General features: G+C 39.0%; 1 protein-coding gene across 1 annotated transcript; it reads right to left on the bottom strand.

The window, feature by feature from the left end:
• Positions 1-5,076: 5,076 nt before the first annotated feature.
• On the bottom strand, positions 5,077-9,660 carry LOC119026518 (ras-related protein Rab-17-like). The gene is made up of 5 exons (XM_037110970.1): positions 9,245-9,660; positions 7,865-8,016; positions 7,647-7,772; positions 7,454-7,547; positions 5,077-7,160 (listed from the first exon to the last, which is right to left on the bottom strand). Exons 1-5 carry the CDS (start codon positions 9,423-9,425, stop codon positions 7,030-7,032), a joined length of 684 nt encoding a protein of 227 aa, XP_036966865.1. The 5' UTR covers positions 9,426-9,660; the 3' UTR covers positions 5,077-7,029.
• Between the last annotated feature and the right edge of the window lie 2,954 nt (positions 9,661-12,614).

The raw sequence follows: 12,614 nt of genomic DNA, 5'->3' as shown, positions 1-12,614 counted from the left end.
CTCATGTGTGTTGGTATTCATGGTACAATATATAAACAATATTTATAATAAACTTGTGAATTTTCTATGTGTCTTTATATTCTTACAATAAAATCTCAAATTTCACTTGAAAATATGTCTAAAATTTGGACTTGTGGTTCATTTTTTAATCGTCACTTCCTATTTAAGTAGTTTGAGATCAGCTGCTGAGAGAATTAACCGCCTGCAGTGGCAAAACTGAGGCAGGTCTCAGTTTAATTATTAAAGTCTTAATTATTCAGTAACAAGTTTGTCTCGTTGGTCTCGTTAACAGATTTAGAAACTAAACTATGACTCACATTTTCGAGTCAAGTCTATTTCATTTTTGCAGCCAAAATCAGCATCACATCACCTCAGTTGGTTTTACAATCTGGAGAGGAAACGACATCCTTCCTCCCAGACACACAATAAAAAAATAAAATAAAATAAAAAAAAACAACAACAGCGACCTTGAGGAAGGGAGAGAAAACATGGAAGAAACGTCGGTGAGAGCCAAACAATTTACTGTCATTTTATCAACAACTTCCTGGAGCGTTTTGTACATTTTATCCACCGTAACCTGAACAAATCATGCATTTATTGTCACGTTGACACACTGTTGGCAGCCGCTGAGAGCTTTCATACGAGCCTGTTATGGTCATTTTGTGTGGAATCGGCTCAATGTCCTCTTCTTATACTGTATATAATATAACTTTAGCTGTGAGTTGTCTTGGCAAGTCTTGTTTCTACCTCAGATACACAGAATGCATCAGTGTGCACTCACACAGACGCTGTCAAGGTCGTTATCACAAGATCTGTTAGGAAGTAATCACAAATATAAAGCAAAAATACACACCATCTTATATATATATTAGAAGAAAAACAAAGATTATAATACAGATCATTGTTGCCATGGAGGTTAAAAAGTATCTGACTCTATTACAGCATCCAACAACAACAACGATATAACTCCTCCTTACTGCTCCAGTTTACTGTGAACTTTTTGGATTTGGAGGTCGTATTCGTGCTCTTCTGTCATGTTCCAGTATTCACCAGGTCAAACACACACTGCAGCGAGCTCCATGAGAATATACACCTCATATTGTTCTTAGCTGTGACATCAGCAGACCAGCACACCGCTGCCCCCTCCTGCTGGAGTATAAAGTGATGATGGAGCAGGTGAGAACTCCCTCACTGACATCACCTGCCTTCTTCTTCTTCTTCTCCTTCTTCTTCTGCTCTCACTAGTTTACTGGATTGTGTCCAGTCACCGGGATTTACAGACGGCTGTTGTTTTCGCACAGAGAGAGAAAGAAAAGGAAAATCCCTGCACCTGTTGAGTCTCACCTGAAGACGGTGAAGCAGCCTGTGAAGTTTGATCATTCTGCAGTTCAACAGTAAGCCGGCATTTTTCAGTATTTCTACGATTCTTTTAACTTCTGATGATTTCTGGATGAGAATTAAAGACAAAGTTGAGCCAGGAAGTGGAGAGGACAGTCTGAGATTAGAAGAAATGTTTATTAATTTATCTTTCTTTGCTGCCATTCAGTGAATTTGTGACAGAATTCATTTTGAGGCTGTGATGTGATGAATAAGATTACACTTTAATAAAGTTACTTCAAAACAGGAAACTCCTGACGTCTGTGAAGGACATGTATTACAGTAGTACTACTCTCTGTTGTGTGCAGGGTTTAGTACCTAAAAGTCATACTTGAGTCAAAGTCACCCGCACAAATAGTGCTAGAGTAAAAGTCTTATGTATCTGATTTTAAATGTACTTAAGTATGAAAAGTGATAGTAAAAGTTGCTTTTACATACATTTACATGCATGTGTAAACTGTTTATTATGGGTCAACCACTGGCATATGTGACTCTATATTATTGGCAGTGGTGGAAAGTAATTAAGTGTTTTTATTCAAGTACTTTACTTAAGAAGAACTTTGATCTACTTTCATATTCTTTTTTTATACTTTAACTCCACTGTTCCTGCACCAAATAGTGTATACTTGTAACTTCACTACATTTATTTGCCAACTTTAGTTACTTCATGATACAAAACATAATCAACAAAATGAAATATGATGTAATTTCAAGTGACTCCATGATTATCAGCTGCAACATTTAAGTAGCAGGAAAATATCAGTAGTCAAATGACATTAAATATATCATCACACTTGTAGTTTAAGTATATTTTGATGCTAATATTACTGTACTGTTACTACAGGGTATTGTGGTACTGCTGATTTTACTTCCTCCTCCACTGATTCTGTGTTGAACGTGACTTCATGTCTGCGGTCTCGCTGCAGGTCCGACTGTCATCATGAGTTCCTGTTCGGTCCTGTGTGGCGTCTTCTTACTGTTGGTACTGACACAAGCTCTCAGCGGAGCTCATCGAGACGGATCCGTCATCATCAGAGGTGAGAGGTCACCTGAGATCATGCTTAAGTTTATCGGCTGGCATTTTCATTTAATTCCAGTAAATTTTAAACTCTAGTTTTTCCAAAGTTGTCTCTGTTTTCTTTATAAAGCTGCTTTCCATCAGGTCAGAGTCAGTTAGGTGAAGGACAGTCGGCTTTAAAATTAGACTTTTTTATGAGGAAAAATAACTTTTGCAAAATGCATTTTTAATTATTAAAGAAGCTGGAGATGATTAAACATTAGCTGCAATAAACAAATTATTGTAAATGTACTGTGAAACCTTTTCTTCTCTAATTATCAGACTGCAAACTTTTACTAAAAGACAAATGTTTCTGCAACATGTGCATCTTCATCAGAGTCTTTGAATCTGTGTGCTCCGGTATACTTTGGACTTCCTTCAGTTTTCTTTTTATCCATCTGAGTTTGTTGCAGGGTTTTGGAGATAATGGTTGTGGAGACGTTTGCCTTCTCTTGACAGCAGTGTCTCTCTCCAGAAATCATGACCCGGTTAATGATCCACAGAACTTGTTGAGAGCAGCTTCATTTCTACCAAAACCATCTAGATGGATAAATAGCGTTACAGGTAGAGGGGTGAACTGTCCCTTTATGTAAGAAAATGTTTGTATATTCTTATTTTTGATGAATTGCCCCTTTAATCTCATTAATATCGCTGAGTCAAATGATATTTTAATGATTAATCATCCACCATAAAGAAGTAGAAGGAGTCTTGTTAAATCTCATTTTAGGTGTTATGTAATCATTCTGGTCTTCGTTCAGACTTCCACGGTTTGTCGTCACGCTACGGTTTATTTATGTGACTCACATGTGGGATTCGTCTTCTTCTTCTTCTCACATCCATTCATCATCCTCGTGGTCCAGATCCAGGGATCGATGCCTCCTGGTACACAGGCAGAGGGATCAGACCGGTGGGGAGATTTGGCCGAAGGGTCGCGAAGAGAAACGAACATCTGGCTTTCATCACAGCCAGAGTTTACAGACCAGCAGCTGACAGTGAAAGCACCGTTTGGCTCACACAGTAGAAAACACTGTGGATGACTGAAGATCCTCATTTCACAATGTGCATATTGGATCCAGGGGGGAGTTAGACTCTGGGACATATTGCATGATTTGACTAGATATAAATATTATAAATATTATGTAAATTATTTGGTTGTTTTATCAAATCTGATATCATGGATTGTTTTAAGCATTTTGCTTATATTGTTGCTCATAACAGATCTATAAAAATGTGTTGTACTTCAGTAAGTTATGGAAAAGGCCTCTTTTGTAAATTGAGTACGTGACAGAATAAAGTCAGAATAAAGTCTGATTGATGTACATACTAATGCGTTGAATATTAATGGGCACTCTGACATTTTCTGTTTAAAACAGTTGCTACACTTGTCAAGATGCCATGTAAGCATCCCGGCACTGCTGATAGACTACAAGTAATGAGAGTGGACGACTTCATAATGTCTTGGGATTAATTCATCTTCATATTAAAGCTTATTTTCTTGAGATGTGAATGAAAATGATCTCGCTCTCTCGGGACACCAACATTTATTATTTTCAGTCAAGACACAAATTTACACCTTATCACAGGAAACGTTGTGTTTGATCCATGACTGTTTAGTTTTTTATTTGTCTTTCACTTGACACATCTAGTGGGCTAAGTTGGACCTTATTGCAGGCCGACTCAGGTCCCACTTAAGGTAGCCCTGGTCTACATGAATCCACTAGTTTAAAAATAAACTTTAGATGCAATGAGAGGAAAAGCATTGCTGCAGTGACCTTTATGGGTGACAGCCAGCAAACAACATCAGTTCTGACATAGAGTTGCATTCTTGTCAAGTAGATAAGTAGGTAAATAGGGCATAAAACAGCATAATCACCAGATTAAATGTTAAACTCGGTACGTTTCTGCAAAACCTCAGAAGTTTAAACTAGACGGGGTTTTTTTGTTGTTGTTGTTGTTGTAACCTTATGTTTGTTGAAAACTGGTTAGGTTTAGGCAGAAAAGCCACAATGCAGCTCAGCCACTGACATCAATGAAGGCAAGTTATCAGATTATATTTACCTTCCTCGGAAGAACAAAAGGCTTTAAACTGCTCTTTTCACATATGCAGCAGAACTCCAAAAGACCTGTAAACACACTTTAATGTGGAAAATTGGTGGATGTGCCCTTTAAAGGCCCCCTTCAATACATAAATTACCATTTAATTAGATCAAGAATGTTGCTTTAGAGAATTTCAAGAAAGAAAAACTTGAAGAATTAAATATAAATGAGATCCCTCAGCAGGTTCACACAACATCTGCACAATCTGATGGTTGGTTGTTATTCACTAGATTTATAGACTCATACTACAACAGAATCGTTCTCTGTTATATTCTGACTCCATTTCATCTACTCAGCGTGAGGTGATTCTTTTGTTTCTGCCGAGCCCGACGAGGCCCAGCAGGCCCTCAGGCCCCACAGAAGCTTGGTTTCAATCAGCACAAGAAAAAAGCATTGTTTCACTGACGATTATCATCCAAGATCTCAGCAATGTTTTAAATCAGTAAGCAGTAAAACGTCCACGTTGAAGCCGTCCTGCAGAGAAAAACTGTGTGTGTGCATGGAGAGCACATGAGAGCCTGTTGTGCAAAGAGCGAGTGATTGACTGCAGGGGATAGAAGGCGTTTAATACGGAGGCTTCAACCGGCCAAATGAAAAAAAATCGATAGTATTTTACCAGTGGAACCATTTCAATACTGCAGCGTTGGGACAATATTTCTGGTAATTTATGAGCGTGTTGTCATGCAGAGTGAGTGTAATCCAAAGTCCAGCACATTCCTTTGTATCACATATTTACAAATAATTATACCAGAACAGAACATGCAACAGCAACAGTCCTCCATCAGTGGAGCAAATACAGAGGGATTTATGCAGCTGTAAACAGTGTTCATTTAGTCTTTCACTGAATGGAAATATACAAAATGCTGTACTGTAGGCAACTGGGCTTGTTTCAGTCCCTTGAAGATGTCCTTACAGGGTGTGGGAGTATCCTTAGCGAGTGTGGGAGTGTCCTTACAGTGCGTGGGGTTGTCCTTACAGGTTGTGGGAATGTCCTTATGGAGCATGGGAGTGTCCTTACAGGGTGTGGGAGTGTCTTTACAGAGTGTGACAGTGTCCTTACAGAGTGTGGGAGTGTCTTTCAGTGTGTAGAGTTGTCCTTACATGGTGTGGGAGTGTCCTTATGGAGCGTGGGAGTGTCCTTACAGGGTGTGGGAGTGTCCTTGCAGAGTGTGACAGTGTCCTTACAGAGTGTGGGAGTGTCCTTATAGGGTGTGGGAGTATCTTTCAGTGTGTGGAGTTGTCCTCACAGGGTGTGGGAGTGTCCTTACAGAGTGTGGGAGTGTCTTTCAGTGTGTAGAGTTGTCCTTACATGGTGTGGGAGTGTCCTTATGGAGCGTGGGAGTGTCCTTACAGGGTGTGGGAGTGTCCTTGCAGAGTGTGACAGTGTCCTTACAGAGTGTGGGAGTGTCCTTATAGGGTGTGGGAGTATCTTTCAGTGTGTGGAGTTGTCCTCACAGGGTGTGGGAGTGTCCTTATGGAGCGTGGGAGTGTCCTTACAGGGTGTGGGAGTGTCCTTACAGGGTGTGGGAGTGTCCTTACAGGGTGTGACATCACACTACATTACCATGTCATATACATCTGCGTAATTTACACCTAGCAACTAGTTTGGCTCTTAAGAATTGATTGATACAGCTGTGCTGGTGTTGTTATCTGTTCTGACTCAGGCATGTGTGAGCTGACCAATCAGATGAGACTGAGTATTCAGGAGGAGGTGTCAGACAGGAGTGTGTCCAACAGATATTGTAGATACACAGAATGACAAAACTGACGTGTTTTGGGGGCATTAGTGCATGTAAACCTGTTCTTGTAGTAACTAAAAGTAAAATGATCAACCTGGCAATGATCAGAATATGTCTGATTTGTTGATCATAATGGAGATGTTGGCGGTGACAGAGGATCTTGAGCCAGGCCAGCTTAAAGTATCCATATTCCATATTTTGCTAAATATTGAATTGTTTCTTTAAAAACAGCAATATCACTGGTGTAATCACCCATACACTGAGTACAGACAAAGAGTGACATCCAGTAAAACAATAACTCTGTCAGATTTCACTTCGGCACTTCTGACTCTGCTCATCCAAATGAAGTCATTCCCCCACAGTGTGCTGAGTGTGAATACTCCCAACAGTTAGACCTTCAAATGCTTATCGTCTTTATTAACACTGACACGGACTCTGTTGTGGAAACTCAGCAGGAATCTGCCTGAGGGATCCATGCTCAGTTTGATCAGTGATATATAAAAACAAAGGCAGGAAACAGTGTATGAAAGTAATTGGTATCAGTTCAACATCTGGCACAAACAGAGACTGGGGGAGTTCATCGTAAAACCCACAGAGGAATAATCAGATCCTTGTTTAACCTCTTCTCATGAAGTTAAAGCCCAGAATTTACAAACCATAGATTTGATGTTTTGATCCCACGTGTTACCTCGAGCAGCTCTACAACGATGAAAACAGACAAAGACGGGCAGAAAAATGCTTTTTGACAGTCACTGAGGGTCAGGGTCCGACTTTGCAGCAGGATGAGAGAGGATTGGATGTGTTTCGGTGATGCAGATGCACAAACGGTGTCTCCTGCCACTCCGACAGACCTCCCTGCTGCGCTCCGATACACTCGTACACTCTGTGGGCTGAATCGGAGCTCAGTTACCAAACACGTCACACTGATATTTAGGAGTTTAAACTCTGACAGGCTGCCAACTGTGTATAAACAGACAATGAGAAACCACATTTGCTCCTCGAGTTGGTATCTACTGCTCTCTACTGGTGCATGTATGTATGAATCCAGCTTCCCCTCATGGCATTCTAACAACAACTTCATAGTCTACATTACAAATCCTCTGTCAGTGGGACAAACACAGTCTTTGAACGAACCTGGGAGACTAAACTCAGGCTACATAACAGCTCCAACACCTTCACTTACCTACATCCAGAAGCAGCTCACTGATTTGTTCCCCTGACAGCGCTGACGTCTCTGTAAAGAATAATCCATTCTCATCGGCCAGATTCTGCCCTTCCTGTACGATCATAGGGAGGGATTGCATATCATAGATTAAAACATACAGTGCATTTGACTGTATTTACTGAAGTGAAGGAGGCTGGTTTTGTCTTTGTACCTGTAGTGAGACTTGTCGAACCTCCTCCAGATCTCCCTTGTTGCCCACCAGCCATATGACCGTCGATCCTGGGATGTAATGTTTCTGGAGCTCTTTGAGCCAAACCTGAGCTCTGATAAATGTTTCCTATGAGCATACACAAAGACACACAATAAGATAAGTATAATAATACAAGATAAGAGAAGTAGTTTCCGTGTTCAGGTGTCTGTTTCTTTTACCCTTTTGCTGATGTCGTAGACGAGCAGCGCAGCGTGAGCTCCTCTGTAGTAAAGTGGGGTCACGCTGTGATATTTCTCCTGACCGGCCGTGTCCCAGATCTCAAAGCGAAGGGTGACGTGATTCAGATGCACCACCCGGGCCAGGTACGCACCTGAGGGAGCAGCCAGCACAGAGACACCAGAGAGGGATTAACATGTTCACTGCTGAGCCTTTACAGACGGTCCTGAATGGGTCATACTTCACTACATTTGAGAATCAGTCAGTCAGAACATGTTGATTAAATTGCTGATTTTAAACCATTAATTTATGATTTTATCAATCTATGATGAATGACAATATGCTGTATATTAAATGTCCCATATAATGTTGACTATCAGGTTCATACTTTTATTTTCGTTGTCTACTGGAAAAGCTTTTTTTAAGACTATGTAAGAGTCAATGATTGAACTGAAGAGCAGCGACTAACAACCCTGGTCGGTGTGTCTATAAACAGTGAGGTCCAAAGGACAAAAAACAGAGAAGCTGCACAACAACAGCTGTTTCCTGACATCTAGGCTGAATGTTTTATTTTGGATCTTTAAGGCCCAACCATGAGAAAGCAAAATCTGCTCTGATTGGTCAACTGTCACAGGCCTGAGCAGGTATTGACCACAGTGTTTCTGCAGATACATAACTACCTGAAAAATATTTTTTTGTTTGGATTAAAGAGATCTTGTCAGTCATTAACACTTAGAGGAGCTAAAAGGCTTTTGTTTCTATTCGGACAGACTCAAATTTGATGTTTTTACTTCTGGTCTTAATGCAAAGCTAAGCTAACCATCTCCTGACTGTGGTTTCAGACATGAGAGTGGTATAGATCTTCTAATATAAGAAATTTAAAAAATAATAATACATTTAAATGATAGGATCAATTAGACTTAAATTTGTGTTCGCTCTTTTAAGCTACAGCCAGGAGATGTTAGCCTAGCTTAGCATAAAGACAAGAGAACGAAGGGAAAGGTTAAAAAAAAAACATGCCTACTAGCACAAAACAAAGCTTATTAACATGTTTTATCATTTTTGTTGTATTGTAACTTCTTCTCTGAGAAACCGCACTTTGTTTTTATTCAGCCCACACTTTGATTTTTGTTTGTTTTAAATAGATAAATGTTGTTAACAAGAGAAAGTTATCAGTACTCTTGGGCAGTTTTTCTCCCTTGAATAGAGCCACATTAGCTGTTTCTGCCTCTAATATTTATGCTAAGCTACAGAGAGCTAAGCATCTATTGACTGTAGCTCTATATAAACCAGACAGACATGAGAGTGGTCAAACATATAAGATAAACATTATAAAGTAAACTAACTCCTGCTATCTAAAGCCCAGCGTGTCATGAACTCACAGCCTACAGTCGGTGATGTGTTCCTGAACTCATCCTTGACAAATCGCAGTGCCAGACTTGACTTTCCCACTCCAGAGCTGCCCAGGAGAACCATCTTCACCCTGAAGGTCCGAACTGGTCTGCTCAAAGTGTTCCTGTGGAGCTTGGCTCCTCCCGGCACCTGTTGGTGATCGTCCCCCATCAACAGTTCACTTAAGAGAAGTGAGAGAAAACCGATGGACTGGATAGAAAAAAGTCCAAGAAAATCCTGAAGTTCTGAATCTTTGTCCAGTGAAGAAGCACCAGCTGATCAAAACTGTGCAGCAGAGTGAACGCGTCTCGTGCAGCTTCACCTCGTGTTAAAGAAAAATAAAAGTAAAACCAAAGTCCAGTCTAGACTTGTAAAAGGCCAACAACTGAATTTCACTTCCTTGTATTAACAGCCGTAAATGAGCCATAAAGGCCTCCAGCCAATTAAAAGTGAGCAACACATGCCTGATGTGTTCTCATTACACCTCACACAGTGTGAGCGGTAAACTGATGCCCTCACTTATGGTAAAATTACAATTGGGAAGTTTTTAAAACATGCAAACAGAAAGCAAAAGTGTTGCAGGATTTTCTTGTATTTCCTGTCTGCTCAGCTGTTTAAATTCAACAGCTGCATGTCACAAACAAACAGAACATGTGTTCACTTTCTTCTACCAGCACGCATCTACTCAGACAGTTCAAGGGTCAGATCATTTAATCAAAACCATTGTTACCTCAGACAGCAGACTTTTAATGTGAATTTCCTGTTTCAGCACATATTCTGTCTGAGAAGGAGAGTCATGTATGTCATTAGACATGTGACACAGACACATCCTCTTTCTTTATATAAAAAAAAAACAAAACACAGTGATTCTGCATAATGTTTGATCCCTGTGTGTCTCCTCCCATGACGCTGCATCAACACAGGAGGGCAGCACTGCATATAGCAAACATTTCAATGTCGACCAGCCACATGCAGAAAACTACATCAGGCACAATAAACTCCACAAACACAAAATGAAAACATTAAAGAGTAAACTATTAAAATTTCAAACCACATTAGAATTAATCAGATATATAAAAATGAGGATATATTACTGAATGTTACAGAAATGCATCATGAGAAACGTTTGTGGCATCCAGTTTTTCTATCATGTTGAATCAATGTGAATACATTAAATAACTTACTCTGGTTGAATTAAATCAACATAGACTTAATAAAAACATACTAGAGAAAAGAGGAAACATAAACATAATGTGTTTCAAATTATTCTGTCTAGTTATCTCATTTATGCACTTTGATTCGACATGATAGTAAAACATTGCATTAAATGGGACACTTTACACTGAACTTAAGTAGAGTAAGAATTATATTGACAATACATATATATACACACAGTTTAAAGCAAGTTATTTTTCTTGATTGCATTGCACCATCAGCCTTTTACTCAAAAACGATAAAACAGACAATAAAACACATTACATTTTAAAGATACTATATGTAAGAATTGTCCACCTTGAAACACATGCACATTTCCTCCCAGAGATCTTTTTTCAGCACAGATCTAAATTTTCAAACACGTAAAATATGTCAGTAGGTTCCTGACAGTGTTTTAAACTGACAGTTTTTAATATTCTAAAGTAAACTTCTCACATACACCTCCTTTAAATAAACTACATGTGTATCAAATCCATTGTTACAACAATAACAACATGACATTTAAATGGAGGATATTTAAACATCACAGGAAAATATTGTGTACACCGTTGGAGGATCAAGTGAGGTCACCATCAATTATCTGGACCACTACTCCCCCGAGATAATGTGATCTACATTCTGCTCATTCAAACTGAGCCCTTGTCTATCTCTTTAAGAAAGTCCAGACTGTTTTTAGAGCTGGCTGGTCATCATTAAAAATAGCAGAGGGGTGTGAGAGAGTGCGATAGCCTGAGCAGGAGCTGTGGTTTCTGACTGCAGCTGAACACTGAACATGTATGGAGTCCTCAGACAGAGGTTGGTGCTGCGTTCAGGGGCTCCGCGTAAACTCCAGACTCCAAACACTGTCGTAGGAAAACTTTAAGAAGGTAGATTTAGTGAAGTTTAAGAAATTGGCAACATTAATTCATTTTGAATCATTTAATTGAGTGCTGTTTTCAGTTTGAAATACTTGCAGGCTACTTCCCTTAAATATTTTTTTCTCATGCAACTTCACACCTCTACTACCTTAGTTTATTAATCAGTTGAGAGAATTAAAATTAATTGGTAATTCAGTTGATAATCATTTGTCTTATTTCATACAAAAACATTTCCTGGTTCCTGCTTGTCAGTGTGAAGAGTTACTGTTTGACCATTATGAAGGTGGCACTTTGTTCTCAGGGCTGTCGTGACAGCATATTTCACTATTGATGGAAATAATAATCAATTAATGGAGAACATATTCAGAAGATAAAGCCATAGGCTAATAAAGATTATAGCTAGCTCCACATTTATCAACCAACTACTGAAAGAGAGTAGAATACTGCTTATACATTTTCATTTTAATTATGTTTTTTTATTTTTTGCTATTGTTATTGGGTTTTTTTGTATTATTCTGTCCTTTGGCTGCTGTGGCAAACACATTTCCCCGTTTGTGGGACAATAAAGGAATACTGACTGACTCACTCATGTACATTTTCCTGACTACATTTGCACATCTTATAAAGTGACATTTTCACGATGTGGTATATGTACTTTCACTTTTTTTAAACTGTTCTAAATACTTCCTCTACTGATCTGAAATCTCGAAATGGGGTAATGGGACATCCGGGGTGTCCAGATGGGGTCCAAGTGTACAACAGACAGAAATATAGGTAAATTAATATCTGGGTGGCTGCTCCTCTATGTACGTTAGCGGGCAGTCTACTTCTTCCAAAGATGATTTTGTTTTCTTTGTCTATTCTTAGTAACCTTTAAAAGGATTTTGATATTCAATAATAATATTAAAGGGAAAGACAAAGACTAACCACCTTTAGATTTCTGTATCAAACCTGCATTTTCTTTTGTTCTTTTTGTTCTTTTGTTCAGCATTAAAAGCAGAATTGTAGGGGCACTACATAGTTGCGGGGAAGAAATTCAAACTCAGAATTTTGATATTTACAGTATTGATGAGGTAATAATCAAAACTCAGATATATTTATTTTTTTCCATAAGTAAATAAACAAGCTGTTTAAAGGTAGAAAGGTGGCAGGGTTCTCCAAATATAAACAAAGCAAAACAGTATGAAATTGTGTTGTCCTTTAAGGTCATTTTTTTTTTAATTCAGTGATGAAAAAAAGAAAGAGATTTAGACCACAAAAATGCATAATGCACCTTTAATGATATGCG

The sequence above is a fragment of the Acanthopagrus latus genome, chromosome 9 (assembly GCF_904848185.1).
Source record: "Acanthopagrus latus isolate v.2019 chromosome 9, fAcaLat1.1, whole genome shotgun sequence".
NCBI classification, from domain to species: Eukaryota; Metazoa; Chordata; class Actinopteri; order Spariformes; family Sparidae; genus Acanthopagrus; species Acanthopagrus latus.
Note: the sequence above shows the minus strand (reverse complement) of the source record. Positions and strands in the feature narration are given on the sequence as shown.

What these genes read in the sequence shown, in the direction of transcription:
- LOC119026518 (XM_037110970.1), bottom strand. Translation starts at nt 9,425, where the DNA reads ATGGGGGACGATCACCAACAGGTGCCGGGAGGAGCCAAGCTCCACAGG. An exon ending in TTCGACAAGTCTCACTACAG is followed by an intron (nt 7,548 to 7,646) that starts GTACAAAGACAA and finishes ATGATCGTACAG; the next exon opens with GAAGGGCAGAATCTGGCCGA. An exon ending in TGAGCTGCTTCTGGATGTAG is followed by an intron (nt 7,161 to 7,453) that starts GTAAGTGAAGGT and finishes GCTCCGATTCAG; the next exon opens with CCCACAGAGTGTACGAGTGT.